Source organism: Lampris incognitus, chromosome 15 (assembly GCF_029633865.1).
Source record: "Lampris incognitus isolate fLamInc1 chromosome 15, fLamInc1.hap2, whole genome shotgun sequence".
Lineage (NCBI taxonomy): Eukaryota > Metazoa > Chordata > Actinopteri > Lampriformes > Lampridae > Lampris > Lampris incognitus.
This window is the reverse complement of record NC_079225.1, coordinates 12229788-12250722: the sequence shown is the minus strand read 5'-3', so window position 1 is coordinate 12250722 and position 20935 is coordinate 12229788. Positions and strand designations below refer to the sequence as shown.

General features: G+C 47.2%; 1 protein-coding gene across 1 annotated transcript in view; it reads left to right on the top strand.

The window, feature by feature from the left end:
* LOC130124785 (laminin subunit alpha-2-like) overlaps positions 1 to 20935 on the top strand; it is a 147317-nt gene that overhangs the window by 71911 nt on the left and 54471 nt on the right. The window contains 5 exon segments of the mRNA XM_056294134.1: positions 1235 to 1346; positions 4879 to 5041; positions 15999 to 16077; positions 17396 to 17527; positions 18171 to 18287. Coding sequence (XP_056150109.1) covers positions 1235 to 1346; positions 4879 to 5041; positions 15999 to 16077; positions 17396 to 17527; positions 18171 to 18287 — 603 coding nt within the window.

The following is a 20935-nucleotide window of genomic DNA, read 5'->3' as shown; positions in this document are numbered from 1 at the left end:
AGCCGGGTATAAATCGTTTGTTAGAACAGACCGAGTGGATTTGTTTGAACACCGCTCATCAGGAAAATGAATCCCATCAATAAAGGAGTGGGGAGGTGGGATGGGGACTGAGAATACACCGCTATATAGTTTTGCTGAGATGAGAAATGGATTGGGTACGGCATCGATAAGAGATCTAAATTTGGAGATTGAAATCAATCAGGGAATTTATCAGTGTTTATTTCTAGGTGAAAATAATCCTCGGGAACTATAAATCCGAGTGAACATCAGTTTAAACCCGGCTGCTCCTTTTAAAAAAAAAAATGCAGGAGTTTTTTGGTGAAAATAGGTAATAATAACCAAAAACGCCGAGCCCTGCTCATGCACTAGTCACTATCGACAGCTATTGATTGTAAAGCGTTACCAAAAAGTAGTGTTTCGTGCGAGCAGCGGGTTTGTGGTTTTGCAGAAGGGCAGCGTGCTGAAACCTCCCCCCCCCCTCCCGCTCTCGTGTCAGCTGAAGGAAAAGGAGGCTCACATTTAGCATGTCAGAACCTACCCTTTTAGGGATCCGGGCTTGACATTTTGTTGACAGCAAAACTATCATCCACACCCGATACAGATGGAATGAGCTCGCCTGCCCCCCCCACACACACACACGCACACGCACGCACCCCCCCCCCCCACACACACACACACACACACACACACCTGGTGTTGTGCAACTGTGGCCCATGTATTTTGTAAGTGTGTGAGGCTGTATATTTTTTTTTTAATCTGTCAAAAGTTCTCCCATCTGTCATTCTCCTCTCTGATGTGTGTGTGTGTGTGTGTGTGTGTACATACGTGAGTTTCCTCCTGGACAAGAATAAGAGCAAACTAACCTATAGTAGACACACACTCGATAATATCGATCACGCGAGTGTGTACCGCTATCAACCCGAGTCTCGCTTGTCCATCTGAGAAGATACCGGGGGAAGTCCGTAGCGTGTTCACTTATTCAACGTGTCTTTGTTCATTTATGGAGCAAACACACAAGCTCGGGTCAGCTTGTGTGTTTGCTCATACACTGCATGTGTGTGTGTGTGTGTGTGCGTGTGTGTGTGTGTGTGTGTGTGTCCATTCAGTCCAGCAAAGAAGTGTAACACTGGCAAGAAAAGAGTTAAAATACTAATTAGTTTCTGTGTGTGTGTGTGTGTGTGTGTGTGTGTGTGTGTGTGTGTGTGTGTGTGTGTGCGCGTGTGTGTGACTCTAGGCCACTAAGGTCTCTGCTGACGGAGAGCAGGTCGACGACGATGCTGAGAGAATCCATAAACGAGCCGAAGACCTTGAACACTTCATTAAGGACACGTTGCTGGGAGCGAAAGGTACGGGAGCCCAACGCCGTCTTCCACGCCGCTACCCCCCGCGGCTCTACCGCGGCCTCCTCTGTACTGTCATCCCTCCGCTTTCTCTCTGCTCGTCACCGCTGCTCTCCTCCGTCTCGCTCCATATGGCCGTACAACTACAAACCTCGCTCTGTCCGTCACTGCTAATTATCAGTGTGTTCTTCTTCTTCTGCAAATCTTGCAACCTAACTGAGGTAGCGGAATCTATAAAAAAAAAGGTAGTAAACACAATTAGTTTTTTTTTACCCCTTTCCCCCCTTTTCTCCCCAATTGTACTTAGCTATTACCCTATTTTCTGAGCCGTCCCAGTCGCTGCTCCACCCCCTCTGCAGACTACCACATGCCTCCTCCCATACGTGTGGAGTCGCCAGCCGCTTCTTTTCACCTGACAGTGAGGAGTTTCACCAGGGGGACGTAGCACATGGGAGGATCATGCTATTCCCCCTCCCCCCTGAACAGGTGCCCCGACCTACCAGAGGAGGCGCTAGTGCAGGGACCATGACACGTTCCCACATCCGGCTTCCCACCCTGCAGACACGGCCAACTGTCTGTAGGGACGCCCGACTGAGCCGGAGGTAACACGGGGATTCGAACCGGCGATCCCCGAGTTGGTAGGCAACGGAATAGACCGCCACGCCGCCCGGACGCCTGCAAGGTGGCAAGTTAAAATCCCTAGAACATCACAGGGCATCTGGGAGAGGGGCGAACAACTCCCAGGGAGCAGGCTTAGCGAATCGACCTCCCCCCAAAGTGGAGGCCGCTCCTACTGAATCAGCGTGGCTCAGGCAGTTACACCTCCCCTGATCACAGGCTGAAATGATACCACCACTGGTAGCGGGATGAAAGGGGAACCGACGCCATCGCCATCGTCATCGTCATCGTCACGCTTTGACCGGTGGTGATGAAAATGTCCTCGCCTTGTTGTTACTCTTCGCCTTGTTCTCCGCTTAATCACTGCGTGATTATGAGTGTGTGTGTGTGCGTGTGTGTGTGTTACTGAGAGAAAGAGGGAAAGTGTGTTGTGGCTCACTGCATGATTGAGAGTAGCAATTAGAAGCTAAATTAGGGACTATCACACACACACACACACACACACACACACACACACACACACACACACACACACACACTCATAATACGGCGATAATAAAATGTGCACACTTTATTCAGTCTTTATGCATGTGTGTATGTGTGTGTGTGTGTGTGTGTGTGTGTGTGTGTGTTTCAGTGTTTGTGACAGTGTGTTTATGTGTGTGTGTGTGTGTGTGTGTGTTTGTGTGTGTGTGTGTGTTTACTAGATACCATAATATGATTCCATCCACGTTTTAAGTGTTTAATTGGCTTTTAAATCCCGCTATATAATTATGTGGCTTTGTCATGAGCACACACAAAAATGCAAATACATAGACACGCACAAAACACACAGTTGCTGACGTACTCAGAATCACAGACGCTCGCACATAAACATGCACGGAGAAAAAAAACACACCCATGCATGCAAATGTCTCACACACACACACACACACACACACACACACACACACACACACACACACACACACACACACACAGCAGTTCATTAGCGTGATGGTTTAGCTCTTCCTGGCTCTCATCACATCATGTTTACATTTCAAATGAGAGGCTAACGCTCCGCCGGTACACACATCACTAGACACACACACAACCCACAAACCAGTGCTGAGAGACACACACCATACAGGTGAAGACACAGGCAAACAACATGCACATGCACAACAAAACCCACACAGAACCCACACTTGGACACACAACACCATCCTGCACACACACACATACACACACTGTTGTTAGTGCGCGCTCCTCATTGTGTTGCGGTGGAGGGGGTGGGGGGTATTTTAATGAGCCCGGCAGCATTTCCATGCAGTTTTATCGTGGACTTGTTTGAGTCCTCGCTGCTTTTAATTTGATAAAAGCAGAGAGAACATGAAGTGTGCCAACACCACCGGCTCTGAGTGGAATTGGAGAGGAGTTTGTGTCTATGTCTGTTTCCATATAGTGTGTGTGTGTGTGTGTGTGTGTGTGTGTGTGTGTGTGTGTGTGAGTTCAGACAAACGGAGATCAAACGGAGTGTGATGTTGTCTGTGTGTGTCTTCGAGCCATACCTTGATGAGACACGAGCGTAGCTGAAACCCACCGGGGGGGCTGTCTGCATATGTACATGTATGTCTGTGTGTGTGTGTATATCTGGGTGTGTAAGGCCTCCTGCAGTTACTGTAAGAGACACAACTATGAGCGCACAGAGGGTTTGTTCTAGCAGAGTGCGGATCAGTAAAAAGCCCGTGTTTGAACTGTGGCTGCGGGAGCTGCTCGAACTCGACTGGTCCGGTTCTCGGCGATGAGCCCTGGAGGGGTTCCTCCTCAGTTGGGCTTGTCTGCAGATTAAAGAAAATTAAACTTCACTCAGATGTGCGACAGGCAGTATTCTGTGCTGTTGGTGTCTGGCTTTTTCCCGAGTCGAACCTGGAGCACTGTGTTTGACGAGAAAGCGCTACGTCCCCCTGGAGAAACTCCTCACTGTCAGGTGAAAAGAAGCGGCTGGCGACTTCACATGTATGGGAGGAAGCATGTGGTAGTCTGCAGCCCTCCCCGGGTGGGCAGAGGGGGTGGAGCAGCGACCGGGACGGCTCAGAAGAGTGGGGTAATTGGCCAGATACAATTGGGGAGAAAAAGGGGGGGGGCAGGTCTAAGGACCATTGTTCTCTTTTGCTATTGGTCCATATGTTGGACTCACAACTGACTTGAACCCTCAGTTGTCTATAGTCAGAAAGTTTTGGTTTTGTTCTCTTAATTGCAGTGTCAAAATTAGCATCACTTTGGATTTACTGGAAATACCATTTATCTGTCTTTTGTTTATCACCTTACACGTACTAAAATGTAATTTCTGTGTCTATATGATGCAGTTTTCTCCTCAGTTGCACCTGGCCAATAGCCTCACTCTCTGAGCTGTCTCGGTCGCTGCTCCACCTCCCTCTGCCGATCCGGGGAGGGCTGCAGACCACCACATGTCTCCTCTGATACATGTGGAGTCGCCGGCCGCTCCTTTTCACCTGACAGTGAGGAGCTTTGCCAGGGGGATCCTTCCACGCGTGTGGGAGGATCACATTATTCCCCCCCCCCAAACAGGTGCAGGTGCACCCCCGACCGACCAGAGGAGGCGCTAGTGCAGCGACCAGGACACACACACCCACATCCGGCTTCCCACCCACACACACAGCCAATTGTGTCTGTGGGTGGGAAGTTTAATCTAAGCTGTCTATCCCTGTTCAATCTACTTCTGGTTGTAGTCTATCCTGTCTGTCTGTCTCTAACCCAGCCTGTCCAGCTCTCTTATCGTCTAGTTTAACTTAAAATATGGGTCTGGCTGACTCAAGTGTGACCTCCCTCTTTGTCTCTCTCCATGTAACCAGATTTTCTTTTGTTCAATGGTAACATGTTTCTGTCTGGTGTTGATTTAACCCGTCTGTCTGTCTAGCCCTCCAGTCCAAGGCTGCCGAGCTGAATGAGACTCTGTCTCGGAGAGATGGCGCACCAGAGAAGAGCTTGAAGGAGTTGAAGGAAGACATCCAGGTCATGCTAGCTGAGCTCCGAAAACGACAGCTGGGTGGGAAGAAGACCATTGCAGATGAGGAGATGGGGTACACACACACTCACACACACACACACACACACACCAGACCAGGACTAATAGTGTTTTCAGATATGGTCCCTTTTGGTTGGAGCAGGCCAGCCCTACAAAGCGAATATCGCTGACTAACTGACTGAGTGATCATGTTTGATGATTGGGCCGCTGGATCAGATGACCAATAGCGTCACTGAAGTTATACGAATTGGTCGGCTGAGCGCCGAGAGGCATGACCGAGAGTGCACCGTTAAAGCACCCCAAATAACAATCACTCTGACAAAACACTCACTAGCAAATTCACAAATGGATTGCACAGCTTTTCATGGCCGAGATTCCCTTTGTTCAAGTCGCTGAGGAAAATAACGAAAAGGTCCAGGTTTGTGTGCTCCATACACAGTATCTGGTCGGTGAGCATGCACTGTGCCTCCTGCACGTCGGCCCACGGTGGAATGCAATCACCGGCCAGAATGAATGAAGCGACCCCGCGGGGGGAATAGAAGGGTTTACAGTTGATGACAAAAAGTTTCCAGAACAGGAGAACAGTGCTGCAGAATCACTGAAACATCTTTACACCAGCCACTGTCAAAATAAAAACAAATACTTCCACCTTTTGCCAGAGAGCTCTGTGTCACGATCTGCTCTGAACAGCTGGAATCTTGCTAGCTTCAGCCCAGAGTCTGGTATTGATCCACAGAGCCAAGTTTCCATGAAGCAAAAAATGCAAGATAAAGAAAATCTCTATTTTTCCCCGCCAGTAGATGAACTTCATCTAGTTTGTTGCACAGTGATTGCACGTTACTGAGAAATATTCCCGGTAGTCGAGTGCATAGTCCACGTCTGAGGAGACGCATGAGCGTGCTGGCACATTTCCCTTTCCTTCAGCTTTTCACTGCATGAACAAAGGTGAGTGCACATTTGACCAATATGTCCTGTAATTCTACACATGGGATGATAAAGTTGGGAATTAAATCTACAGAAGTAGCTTCCCTGATGTTCATAAGCTCTTCTCTGGTGAAAGAGCTCTGGGTACTGTAGCAAAACACTGAGTTTGCAAACAAAATCCAAATCGGTGCACACCAACACACCAAGGCTGCCATCCGTGGCACCATGTTGAATATCATATATGTTGGCGATCAGTATATGACTGACACAAGTCCCCTGGTGGATGGTGTGGCTACCTACCTCACAACCAGGTGCATTTGCAGTTCTGTATCCCTTGGAACTTCATATGCATATAGTGCTGCCCGTAATTAAAGGTACAAAAAGAAAGATGTCTTTGGTAGATCAAAAAGGAAATACAGTTCTTGAAATCTGATAAGGCTCCCTGAGTTGAATATGTCTCATGTCATCTCATCATCAGCCGCTTCTTCAGGGTCGGGTCGTGGTGGCAGCAAGCTAAGTAGGACACTCCAGACGTTCCTCTCCCCAGCAACACCCTCCAGCTCCTCCTGGGGGATCCCAAGACGTTCCCAGGCCAGATTGGACATGTAGTTCCTCCAGCGAGTTCTGGGTCTACCCCGGGGTCTCTTCTCAGTTGGACGTGTCCGGAAAACCTCCAAAGGAAGGCGCCCAGGAGACATCCTAATCAAATGCCTGAAACACCACAACTGGCTCCTTTCGACGCGAAGGTGCAGCGGCTCTACTCCAAGCTCCCTCCAGATGTCCGAGCTCCTCACCCTATCTCTAAGGCTGAGCCCAGACACCCTATGGAGGAAACTCATTTCAGCCACTTGTATCTGCAATCTCACCCTTTCGGTCACTACCCAAATTTCATGACCATAGGTGAGGGTTGGAATGAAGATTGACTGGTAAATTGAGAGCTTTGTCTTCCAGCTCAGCTCCCTCTTCTCCACAACGGTCCGGTACAACGTCCACATTACTGCTGATGCTGCATCAATACGCCTGTCAATCTCCCATTCCATCCTACCCTCACTCATGAAGAAGACCCCGAGATACGGTACTCCTTCACTTGAGGCAACAACTCATCTCCAACCCGGAGGGAGCAAGCCACTATTTTCACACTCAGTTGCAAACCGCCCCAGTGTGCAGTGGAGGTCACGTTCTGATGAAGCCAACAAAACCACATCATCTGCAAAGAGCAGAGATGCAATTCTGAGGTTCCCAAAATGGACACACTCCTCACCTTGGCTGCACCTTGAGATCCTGTCCATCACAGATAGTCACTGACTATCACAAACAGAATTGGAGACAATGGACAACCTTGGCAGTTGTCCAACACCTACTGAAAACGTGTTTGACTTTGTGCCGAGAATTCGGACACAGCTCTCACTTTTGTTATAAAAGGACCAGATGGCTTGGGGCAACTGCCCCGGTACCTCATACTCCCGCAGTACCCCCCACAGAGTGCCCTGGAGTACATGGTCGTAAGCCTTCTCTAAGTCTACAAAACACATGTAGACTGGCTGGTCAAACTCCCATGCCTCCCTCAGCACTTCCGCAAGGGGTAAAGAGTTAGTCCGTTGTTCCATGGCCAGGACGGAATTCGCATTGTTCCTCTTGGATCCAAGGTTTGACAATCAGTCGGAACCTCCTTTCCAGCACCTTAGAGTAGACTTTCCATGGGAGGCTGAGCAATGTGATGCCCCGATAATTAGGGCACACTCTCCAGTCCCCTATTTTAAATATGGGAACCACCACCCCAGTCTGCCACTCCACAGGTACTGTCCCTGATGAGGTGTGTCAGCCAAGACAGCCCAACAATGTCCAGAGCCTTCAGCATTTCAGGGCGAATCTCATCCACACCCAGCACCTTGCCACCAAGGAGCTTCTTAACTACCTCAGAGACCTCTGCCAGGGATATGGGTGGGGCTTCCCCCGAGTCTTCAGACTCTACCTCCTCCACTGAGGACGTGTTAGTCGAGTTCAGAAGCTCCTCGTAGTGTTCTTTCCACTGCCTGACAACATCCCCAGTCCGGGTCAGCAGTTCCCCTTCCCGGCTGAATACAGCCTAAGTCAGGCCCGGCTTCCCCATCCTGAGTTGCCGGATGGTTTGCCAGAACTTCCTTGAAGCCAACCGAAAGTCTTCCTCCATAGCTTCGCCGAACTCCTCCCTCACCTGAGTTTTTGCTTCTGACCTCCCAGTACTTGTCTGTTGCTTCCAGAGACCCCTGGGCCAACCAAGCCCAAAAGGTCTCCTTCTTCAGCCTGACGGCTTCCCTCACCGCCAGTGTCCACCAGCAGGTTCTTAGGTTGCCACCTCGACAGACACCGATGACCTTATGACCACAGCTCCTACCTGCCTTATCCGCAATAGAGGCTTTGAACATGGCCCACTGAGGCTCCATGTCCCCAGGCTCCCTCAGGATACACGAGAACTTCTTCCGGAGGTGGGAGTTGAAGACCTCACAGACAGGAGCCTCTGCCAGGCATTCCCAGTTCACCGTCACTACATTTTGGGCTTGCCAGGTCTGTCCAGCAGCCTGTCCTGCCATCTGATCCGGCTCACCACCAGGTGGTGATCAGTTGACAGCTTCGCTCCTGTCTTCACCCAAGTATCCAAAACATACAGCTGCAGATCTGATGATACGACCAAAAAGTCTATCAACGAGCTTCGGCCTAAGGTGTTCTGCTACCAAGTACACTTATGAACTACCTTATGTTCGAACATGGTGTTTGTTATGGCCAATCCATGACTTGCACAGAAGTCCAATAACAAGGCACCGCTCGGGTTCTGATCGGGGAGGCCGTTCCTCCCAATCACCATCATTGCCCATGTAAGCGTTGAAGTCCCCCAGCAGAACTATAGAGTCCCCAGATGGAACCATATCCAGGGCACCACCCACAGACTCCAAGAAAACTGGAGACTCCAAGCTGCTATTCAGCACATAAGCACACACAACAGCCAGAGCCTTCTCCCCAGCGATTCACAGTCGTATAGAGGCGACCCTCTCATTCCCCGGGGAGAACCCCAACATGGCGGCGCTCAACTGGGGACTTGTGAGTATCCCACACCCGCCCAGGGCCCGTCACCTTGGCCAACTCCAGAAAAGTAAATAGTCCAGCCCCTCTAAACGATAACCTATATTACCTATATATTTTAACCTATAGTTTTTATAATAACCTATATTTTTCTGCCCCAAATATTTTTGTATGTTAAAGAGACACTAAGTTGACTATTGAAATACGTTGTGTATTGTTGTATTCACGAATGATTGTTGAGCTTTTATTTTGATGTCCGCAATGATAGGGGAAACAGGAAGTAGGAAGAACCATAAACTGTGAAAAGGCACGGTTGCGTCTGTATAGTTTCTCATGTCAAATCCAAATTAATCCACTGTGTGTATCCCTCAGAAAGCAATGTTGTAAGTGTTACATGTTCTTTACGTGTTTGATAATTGATAGTGATGAATTTTATGGACATTTTGTGAGTCTGTATGAACATAATAGCTTAATGTGTTATAGCCTATAAGACAACAATATCATCATATACTTACTTGCGATTCAACTAGCGGTCTACAATGGTAGCGGTAGGCTCTTCATATTTACCTGTTGCTCACATAACAGTCCTTTAAGGCTGTTTTTAATCTTCTTTTCTAGTTTCACTCCAATTCAATGATGTCATCTTGACTTACCTGCTGTGTATGAAGTCATTAAAGGAGCAAGCATGCTCACCCTCCTGGCTCTTGAAGAGGAGTTTGCCTGGCTGTTTATCTATGTTAACAATTGGGAAGTAAAACACAGAGAGAGAACAGTACACATCCATCCATCCATTATCCAAACCGCTTATCCTGCTCTCAGGGTCGTGTGGATGTTGGAGCCTATCCCAGCAGTCATTGGGTAGCAGGCGGGGAGACACCCTGGACCGGCCGCCAGGCCATCACAGGACCGACACACACACACACACACACACACACACATTCACACCTAGGGACAATTTAGTATGGCCAATTCGCCTGACCTACATGTCTTTGGGCTGTGGGGGGAAACCGTAGTGCCTGGAGAAAACCCACGCAGACATGGAGAGAACATGCAAACTCCACACAGTGAATGACTGGGACGACCCCCAAGGTTGGACTAACCCGGGGCTCGAACCCAGAACCTTCTTGCTGTGAGACGACCGCGCTAACCACTGCGCTACCATGCCGCTGAACAGTACACATTTGCAGAAATTTGACAGTCCAAGCAAACTATCTATGTACATGTTTATAAGAACTGCATTAAATCAGGCAATTATGGGAGGAAGGTAGACCAAAAAGTGAAACTAAAATGATTAACAAAGAAACTAGTGTAGACATTTAAACTGTTAACATAGTGATGTAACATACACTGAATCAGGCATTTCATTTTTTGTTATTGTTTTTCTTTTGCTTAGGGAGTGATGAAGGAGGACAGGATTAGGAATGAGTATATTAGAGGGACAGTTGAAGTTGGACGGTTTGGCGACAAAATAGGAGAGGGAAGATTGAGATGGCCTGGAAGTGTGGAGGAGAGATGCTGGGTATATTGGGAGAAGGATGCTGAATATGGAAGTGCCAGGGAAGAGGAAAAGAGGAAGGCCAAAGAGGAGGTTTATGGATGTGGTGAGGGAGGACATGCAGGTGGCTGGTGTGACAGAGGAAGGTGCAGAAGTCAGGATGAGATGGAAATGGATGAACCGCTGTGGCGCCCCCTAACAGGAGCAGTTGAAAGTACTAGTAGTAGTAGTAGTAGCAGTGGTAGTAGTAGTAGTAGTAGATTGTTTTGCTTGCCATGTAGCTATATTACACTTTTTGTAATCATCATTCGGCGGTGTGGATCGTTGCTCAGACTCTGTCAGTGAAACTGACCTGTGTGAGGACTGTGGAACTGGAGACGGAGACCCATGGCAGCCTCCTCTCAATAGATAGCCTCTAAATCCTTGCTCAGTACATTTACACTTGAGAGCCGTGCTGTTAATTTTTTGTTTCTTTGCCCCCCTGGAAGGAGTTCCTCCCTAGGTCCATGAATTGCTTCACATATAAAAGACTGACAAAGCATCAAAGGGTCATTTAATCAGTTTATATCAGGTTATCCATGCCAAGCGTCTTTTAGCCTTTCTTTTTTTCATCAACTTAAATATTATGAAGTAATAAGACAATTCCTTCTGAAAGATATAATAAAAGGGTTTGCTTTTCAACCATCTTGATTTATGAAGGTAAAACTTTCCCAACATCAGCACATTAATGAGCAAATAACTTTCCTTGTCATAAATAAGTGTACCATATATATTGTTTTTCCAATGAAATATCAGTGTAACTAAATATCAGCCAATCGGCCGTAACTCCATGAAGCAAGGTGATCTATGAAAACTGGGGGACCAAAGCACGGAACAAAACGTGAAAGGAATAAAGCCGTCTTTGTGTTCTCAGTATGCAGACCAACCGGCCCATAAAGCGATCTCAAAAAGCAGCCGTTCTCAGACCACTTCCTGCGTGGGTCTGAGCTCAGTTCCTCTCATAAGGGTTTGAGTTTGACATGAGTGTTCACACATAAACAACAATACCGACTAATCGATTTCACTTGGAAGGCTTAAACGGACACCCAGTGAAAACACCGTTAATCCTACATGCAGACACATGCCTCGCCTTGGGAGCTGATGAAAATAACTTCTTTGTCTCTCTGTCTTTGTCTCGGCATGTTTGATCTTGTCTTTGAGCCTAATACAAGGGATCGGGGATAAATGGCACAGGCAGTTGTTTGGCACATCTCCAGCCATTGCTCTCTGTCGATAGGAAGTCTTTCTGTCTTTCTGCCTTTCTCGGTCTCCTTCTCGGTCTCACTTCTCCTTTGGTCTTTCACCCTCTATTCCTCTCTTTCATGGTATTTGATGGAATTAGCAATGTACTTTCTCTAAACCCCTGCCAACACCGTATTTCCCTCTCTTACTCTCTCTTGTCTCTCTCAGCAGTAAATATTGACGAGGTCGATGAGTTAATTAAAACTATAGCTGTGGGGGGAGGGAGGGAGGGAGCATAAGAAAGGCAGAAAATGTGAAGGAAAGGAGCCGAAGAGGCCGAGAATGACACACGGGGAGGAGGGGTATGGAGAAAGAAAGGGGGCTCGAAAGAAAAGGCAGTAATTGCTTCCCCCCTTTGAGTGACTCGTCAGTCTGCCTCACTCTGACAGAAATGAGCTGTTGACTATTTTACTGACCTCTCTGCAAGGGGATGCAAAAGTTGCTGCGCAGAAATATGGAGGCATTAATACATGTTAAAGTGGCACTTCAGCAAAACGGAGAAAGCCGATATCTCCTCAGTGGCCCACCTTCATTAGGCACAACTCCCCATTTCATTGAAAGAGCTTGCACTTACAGACAGCCTAGACCTATGGGTGGGACTCACACAGACGGGGTCGAGAGGGTTGCTTACTGTTTGATGAAACCTTGGAATGGGCAAACTCTTCCATGGTCCATGAATTTGAATGGGGTGTGATTTATGCTTTTGTAATGTGCCACTTTTATCATCTCACAGAAAGTTATCTATGTTCCTGGGATTAACGTGGCCTACAGTGTGTAGAGTTCCAAGTAAATTCTAGAATTGACATAAAATAGCTGTTCAGTGGAACTGCCGAGTAGGAAAATACCTCACTGATGCGAGAAATCAAAAGATTGCAAGACTAATTCAAGCTAATAGGCAGGTCATGACTATGCAAATAACAGCTAGTTCAACAGCTGCGTGTGAAAGGAACAGCATATCCAACTTTAAAATGGATAAGGTACAGAAGCATAATAATAGCATAATAAAAAAGGTGGTGATCCAATTGAGAGAATCATTCTGCCTCATATCAATGTTACAGGACGATGGTGGTGATGTAATAATGTGGGGACTGATTTTGGACACACAGTAAACCCCATAGTAGCAACTGAACTTCATTTGAGCATCACAGTGTACCTTAACGTTGTTGCTTATCAGCTGAACAACTTCATCGCCCCAGCCTACCCCTTTTAATGGGATTTTCCAGCAGCATTCTACGCCATTTTACAAAGCAGCCATCACTTCAAGAGGGTCTGAGGTACATGACAAGGTCTTTAGTTTAGGCCAGTGGCTTGCCCTGTCACCACATCCCAACCTAATATAGCACCTATGGGGTGCGGTGGAAAGAGAAGCAGCTAGTAGCATGAATATTCTGCCGAAAATATCCTCACAAAATCTGTGATGAGGTTGAGTTTGTATTGATGAAGATGCCTGATGAATTTTTTCTAGCACCTTGTTGAATCCATACCCTGAGGAATCTAAACAGTACTGGAGGTGGGAGGGCATCCTCACCAACGCTAGCTAAGTGAAACTGTTAATATAGTCACCTGCCCTCTGAGTTTATGTAGTTAGAGATAATAGATTAAATATTTTGTCTTGCATAGCCAAAGCTATCTGTGTTTGTCTTCTCTGAGCAACTGGTGAACCGAGATCTTTTTCTTTTTTTTAAAATTCACATCAATTCATTGATGTGAATACACAATAAACTAAGCCTTGGTTGGAGATACTGTAAAATCTAAATGAGCATTTTGAAAAGTCCCATCTCATCTCATCTCATCTCATCTCATCTCATCTCATCTCATCGTCAGCCACTTCTCCGGGGTCAGGTCGCGGTGGCAGCAAGCTAAGTAGGGCACTCAAGATGTCCCTCTCCCCAGCAACGCCCTCCAGCTCCACCTGGGGGATCTCAAGGCATTCCCAGGCCAGATTGGACATGTAGTCCCTCCAGCTAGTTCTGGGTCAACCCTTGGGTCTCCTCCCAGTTGCATGTGTTCGGAAAACCTCCAAAGGAAGGCGCCCGGGAGACATCCTAATCAGATGCCTCAACCACCTCAAGTGGCTCCTTTTGACACGAAGGAGCAGCGGCTCTACTCCGAGCTCTCTCCGGAAGTCTGAGCTCCTCACTCTATCTCTAAGGCTGAGCCCAGACATCCTACAGAGGAAACTAATTTCAGCCGCTTGTATCCGTGAGCTCACCCTTTCGGTCACTACCCAAAGCTCATGACCATAGGTGAGGGTTGCAATGAAGATTGACTGGTAAATTGAGAGCTTTGCCTTCCGGCTCAGCTCCCTCTTCACCAAAACAGTCCAGTACAACGTCCGCATTACTGCTGATGCTGCACCAATCTGCCTGTCTATCTCCCGTTCCATGCCACCCACACTCATGAACAAGACCCCGAGATACATGAACTCCTTCACTTGAGACATCAACTCATCCCCAACCCAGAGGGAGCAATCCACCATTTTCCGGTAGAGAATCATGGCCTCAGACTAGGAAGTGCTGACTCTCATCCCGGCCATTTCACACTCAGCTGCAAACCGCCCCAGTGCACGCTGGAGGTCATGTTCTGTTGAAGCCAACGAAACCACATCATCTGCGAAAAGCAGAGACGCAATTCTGAGGTTCCCAAAATGGACACAGTCCTCACCTTGGCTGCACCTTGAGATCCTGTCCATGAATATCACAAACAGAATCGGGGACAAGGGACAACCTTGGTGGAGTCCGACACCCACCAAAAACGTGTTTGACTTTATGCCAAGAATACGGACACAACTCTCACTTTGGATAAACAAGGACCAGATGGCTTGTAGCAACTGCCCCGGTACCCCATACTCCTGCAGTATCCGCCAGAGTGCCCAGCGGTACATGGTCGTAAGCCTTCTCCAAGTCCACAAACCACATGTAGACTGGCTGGTCAAACTCCCATGCCTCCCTCAGCACTTCTGCAAGGGTAAAGAGTTGGCCCATCTTTCCACGGCCAGGACGGAATCCGCATTGTTCCTCCTGGATCTGAGGTTCGACAATCGGGTAGACAATCGGGTAGACAAAGTTGAGTAGACTTTCCCAGGGAGGCTGAGCAATGTAATGCCCTGTTAATTGGAGCACACCCTCCAGTCCCCTTTTTTAAATATGAGACTCACCACCCCAGTCTGCCATTCCACAGGTACTGTCACCGACCTCCACGCAACACTGAAGAGGCGTGTCAGCCAAGACAGCCCAACAATGTCCAGAGCCTTCAGCATTTCAGGGCGAATCTCATCCACACCTGGCGCCTTACCACTGAGGAGCCTCTTAACTACCTCAGAGACCTCTGCCAGGGATATGGGTGGGGCTTCCCCCGAGTCTTCAGACTCTACCTCCTCCACCGGGGATGTGTTAGCCAGGTTCAGGAGCTCCTCGTAGTGTTCTTTCCACATTTTGAAAAGCCAGTCAGTAAATGTTTGTTAATCTAGATTTAAAACAAAGCATTTTCACTAAATTCATAATAAACATGAAGCATCTTTCACCCAAGGTAAGGTCAGCGGCACATTGAGGTGACGTGTCCATTTTACTAGGTTGATTTTTCCACAGTGCTTTTACCATTTTACACCCCCAGTGAAAATGGGCCCATGCGCACACAGACACACATTCTCTGTACCACACATGGCCAGACACGTGCACACACACACACACACACACACACACACACACACACACACACACACACACCATGTAAACTCGTACACATGTTTTATACCGCTAGTTTAATCTAACTTTGCCTCAGGGGTCAATAGAAGAAAATCAGCCATTTCATTCCAATATTCCAACATTCCCTCTTATAGAATGATTATTTCTCTCAAACCGGCTGAGGCATTACAATAACTAATCTCCCCCTTTTTTCCTCTCCCTCACTCCCTTTCCTTTTCTCTTAACCTCCTTCGTCTTTCACATTTTCTTTCCTCCTCCCCCCCCGTGGAGAAGAAAATGTTCTTTCCTCCTCTATTCTTCTCTTTTCTGTTCTTCTCCAAAGCAAATCCACTTTCCTTTTTCTAGTTCTTAGCGTTGTGTTGCTGTCCGTTGCACCTGTTGCCGTGCGCTAAGCAGATTTACACTGTTCCACTCTCACCTATGGGCTCGCTCTGCTTGTCATACATTGTAAGCTGTGACATTCTATAAGCTACGCTGACTAAAACTCAGAGTCAAATTGGCAAAGTGTAATTATAACTGTCCTTCTCTCCTGTCTCCTCTCCTTTCTTTAGTTTAGCAGAGGAGTTGTTACAGAAAGTGAAGAGGTTGTTTGGAGACCCGCACCAGGCCACAGAGGACCTGAAAGCAGAGGTAACGGAAGCACTTCAAGTAAAACAACACTTATAGATGATGAAATAAGGGAGATTATAGCTCATACACTATTAAATTCTGTTCCATCCATCCATCCATCCATCCATCCATCCATCCATCCATACATACATACATACATACATACATACATACTAGGGGTGGGACGATTCACAGATCTCACGGTTCGATACGTCTCATTATTCAGGGCTCACGGTTTCGATTCAGTACAATACAGTTCTCTATTTTTCATTTATTCTAAGAATCAGGCCCAACATTTTGGCTTTATCAAGGCACGTATTCAAATGTAATGCAAGTGCAAAAGTTCTCACAAAATGTTGTGCCATCTTTTCTTGTTGTGTAACATCATTGCTTTACTTTAAACGTTAGAAACTACTAGAACGACCAAGGCCGTCATTTTGACCGTTTTGGATTTTCAAAGTTTAACCACTTTGTGGGGGGGGGGGGGAGATATACAGACCTGCTGCTCCCTGAATGCTCCTAAAATTGCACATATTTGCGTTAAAATGAGTTTTAGCTCAATTGCACAAAAAAAGTTGTAAGATCTACCTCAAACGACCATGAGCAGTCAAAATGACTGCGTGTAATTTGTGCGTCGTGTCACTGTTTATGACGTGTGTTGGTGACGTCATTTCCTTCACAGCGTTCAGTTCTTTTTTTTACATTTCACGTTTTATAGGCCTTGTTGCGTTTGTTAGATTAGCAGTGTGTGTTTTCCGTTGTGTTTTCCAGGTATTATTTCCAACATGTCTGGGTACAGCCGCCGTTTCAGACGCAGCAGGACTAGCACCGAGGCGTCGCAGTATTTACAGGCGTTGGACAGCGGCCATTTTAAATTGTTTGAAAAATAGTATTGTAACGATCATGGCTGTGTAGACTCGCTAGCCCGTCGGCTAATGGGTCAGACCCTTTAGTCGACTGGTTAGCGCAGTCGCCCTGTATCAGCTGAGTATTTATCTTGACAGAACATAGGGTTTAAAAACCGGAGGTCATTTTGACCGCCCATGGCTGTTTTAGGTAGGGGCGAAATCCCAGTCGTTCCAGTGTTAATAATAACACACGATCTCACAAAATGGGGAGCGTCTCAAACCGTGAGGACCGTATCGAACCATTCAGAATTCGATCCAGTATCGTCCCACCCGTAATACATACATACATACATACTTAAATTACATTATATTACATTACTTTTTCCCACTTAATCCAGCTCAAGGTCACAGAGCTGTTCTGTTCTATCTTAAAATTACTGAAATGGAATCAGTGTGAATATGAAATCATAATTTATAATGTGCTCCTCTAGGTCTCAGGCAAGCTGTCGGACCACCAGGGGAAGCTCCAGGAGGCCCTGGATTTACTGAACACTGCCCAAGGGAAGACCGGGGAGACCGAATTACTGGCTGCCCAAAACCAGGCTAACCTCACTGCACTGGAGGTAAGAATATTGTGAAGTGCCCCTGTATTTACACACACATATTCCACACGAAGGACAAACACACACACACACGTACTGGCACATACAAGAAATACTCACAGTACTAAAGTATTTCATACCTTTGATACTGTCGGACACTGTTCAACCGTTAGACTCCTAACCCTAAAACCAAAAGCCTGTTCGGTCTTTTCAGCACTGCTGTCTCTCATTATAAATCCATCTCAGTCTGACATACAAAAAACTGTCTTTCCATAATTTGTTAAACTATGATTTACAGTTACACAGGACTAAAAGCTTGTGAAGTGAGGAGGTTTGGTCCCATAAAGGAAGTTTACTGCAGGAGGCATACATATGTAGACGTGTAGACGTTGGTTCTGTTAAATATCCTTGTAGATACGTGCCTGCTGGAAATGTGTGTTACCTCCCCAGAGAGACATCATGATAACTCTGCTGTTGTTAAAGGGACCGTGTTCAATATGATATTATACGAGGGCTTACAGAGCACTAACCCTGTCATGCACATATACACACACGCACATACACACATATGCACATACACACATGCACATACACACATACACATACGCACACATGCACATACACACAGATTGTTTCACACCCTCTCTGTGTTGCTGTCGTGCAGAGAAAACGTTCTGCAGTCATGGGGGTGAAACAGGGAGCCCAGGAGGTCCTCGGAGAGGGAGAACAATCACTGGCTGAGGCGAACCAGCTTTCTGACCAAATCAACAAGGAGATTGAGGTAACAGAGACACAGCTGAAACAGCTGCCAGGAGCTCTTTCAGATCTACGTCTGCTCCTCTCTATTCTGGATGGTGCTGGTTCGCTGTTGGTGTCTTGCTGCCTAAAGGAGGGGGGAAAAGGGACATTTTTAACACTTGTTGAATACTGAGTTAAAGCAATTGTATTTTGGCGTCAGGGTAGCATAATGGTCTATTCCATTGCCTACCAACATGGGGATCACTGGTTTGAATCCCCATGTTACCTCCAGCTTGATCAGGTGTCCCTACAGACACAATTGGCCATGTCTGCGGGTAGGAAGCCGGATGTGGGTATGTGTCCTGGTCACTGCTCTAGCGCCTCCTCTGGTCGGTCGGGGGCACCTGTTCGGCGGGGAAGGGGGAACTGGGGGGAATAGAATGATTCTCCCAAGCGCTATGTCCCCCTGATGAAACTCCTCACTGTCAGGTGAAAAGAAGCAGCTGGCGACTCCACATGTATCGGAGGAGGCATGTGGTAGTCTGCAGCCATCTCCGGATCGGCAGAGGGGGCGGAGCAGCGACCGGGACGGCTCGGGAGAGTGGGGTAATTGGCCAAGTACAAGTACAATTGGGGAGGAGGAAAAAGAAACAAGTGTATTTTGAAATCTTAGGCAGGTCCTTTCCCCTGTTTGTATTAGGGGCACCACATTTCTGTCCCTTTTCTTGAACTCAGATAGACCCTTCAGTTCTTAATGGGATATCAATGCTTTTATTTGTCTTGATGCATGCTCAGTAATACAGGTAAGAAAATCAAAGCAGGTTGAATCACTTCATCTGGATACAATGTTTATTGATAGATACATTTCACCACTCAACTAAGTGACATCTTCCGTCTGAAGATGAAGACTGAAGATGTCACTAAGTCGAGTGATGAAATGTATCTGTCAGTAAACATTGTATCCAGATGAACTGATTCAACCTTCTTCGAAATTATTTTATGTATTTGTTTGTTTGTTTGCTTGTATGTTCATTAATTCACATTCATTCATGTTCCAGCCAAGCAAGCTTTGTGGTTGTTTGTCCCCATTGTGGTTTTGTTTAGTGTTATAGTACATCTTGAAAACTTCTCAAAGGCCAGAGGCCTTGACCCGGTCTGGTGTATCAGGAGTCCGCTGGATAATCACAGTTATATCCTTAAGTGTGTGATAGGTCATACATGTCTTGTCTGTTACTTTAGCAGGATTCACAAAAGGTGTGGGGGATGTTTGCAATGCAACGTTTTTTTTAATTTGTTTTACATTTTAAGACTTCCAGTGTGTCACCGGCATTATTCAAAAGATTCAATCAATCTGTTTGATGTGGATTTTATATATATATATATATATATGTGTGTGTGTGTGTGTGTGTGTGTGTGTATGTATATATACTGCTCAAAAAAATAAAGGGAACACCTAAAAACACAATATAGACCTCGATGAATGAAATATTTCAGCTGAAAATCTTTATTTATTAGACAGAGGAATGTGTTTAGAGCAAAATAACCTAAGAATGATCAATGGAAATCAAAATCATTAGCCCATTAAGGTCTGGATTCAGAATCATACTCAAAATCAAAGTGGAAAATGAGAACATAGGCTGATCCAACTTCTGTGGAAATTCTTCAAGACGATTCAAAATGAGGCTCAGTAGTGTGTGTGGCCTCCACGTGCCTGTATGCACTCCCTACAACGTCTGGGCATGCTCCTGATGAGACGACGGATGGTCTCCTGAGGGATCTCCTCCCAGACCTGGATCAGGGCATCGGTCAACTCCTGGACAGTCTGTGGTGCGACATCGCGTTGGCGGATGGTACGAGACATGATGTCCCAGAGGTGCTCGATTGGATTCAGGTCTGGGGAACGTGCGGGCCGGTCCATAGCATCAATGCCCTCGACATACAGGAACTGCTGACACACTCTGGCCACATGAGGACGAGCATTGTCATGCATGAGCAGGAACCCAGGGCCCACTGCACCAGCATATGGTCTGACAATGGGTCTGAGGATCTCATCCCGGTACCTAATGGCAGTCATGGTACCTCTGGCTAGCACGTAGAGGTCTGTGCGGCCCTCCAAGGATATGCCTCCCCAGACCATCACTGACCCACCGCCAAACCGGTCATGCTGGAGGATGTTGCAGGCAGCAGAACGTTCTCCACAGCGTCTCCAGACTCTCTCACGTCTGTCACATGTTTTCAGTGTGAACCTGCTCTCATCTGTGAAGAGCACAGGGTGCCAATGGCGAATCTGCCAACCAAGATGTTCTCTGGCAAAGGTCAATCGGGCTGCACGGTGTTGGGCTGTGAGCACAGGCCCCAATTGTGGACGTCGGGCCCTCATACCATCCTCATGCATTCTGTTTCTCACTGTTTGAGCAGAAACCTGCACATTAGTGGCCTGTTGAAGGTCGTTTTGTAGGGCTCCGGCAGTGCTCCTCCTGTTCCTCCTTGCACAAAGGACCAGATAGCGGTCCTGCTGCGGGGTTGTTGTCCTCCTGTGGCCCCCTCCACGTCTCCTGGTGTACTGGCCTGTCTCCTGGTACCTCCTCCATGCTCTGGACACTGTGCTGGGAGACACATCAAATCTTCTTGCCACAGCACGCATTGATGTGCCATCCTGGATGAGCTGCACTACCTGAGCAACTTCTGTAG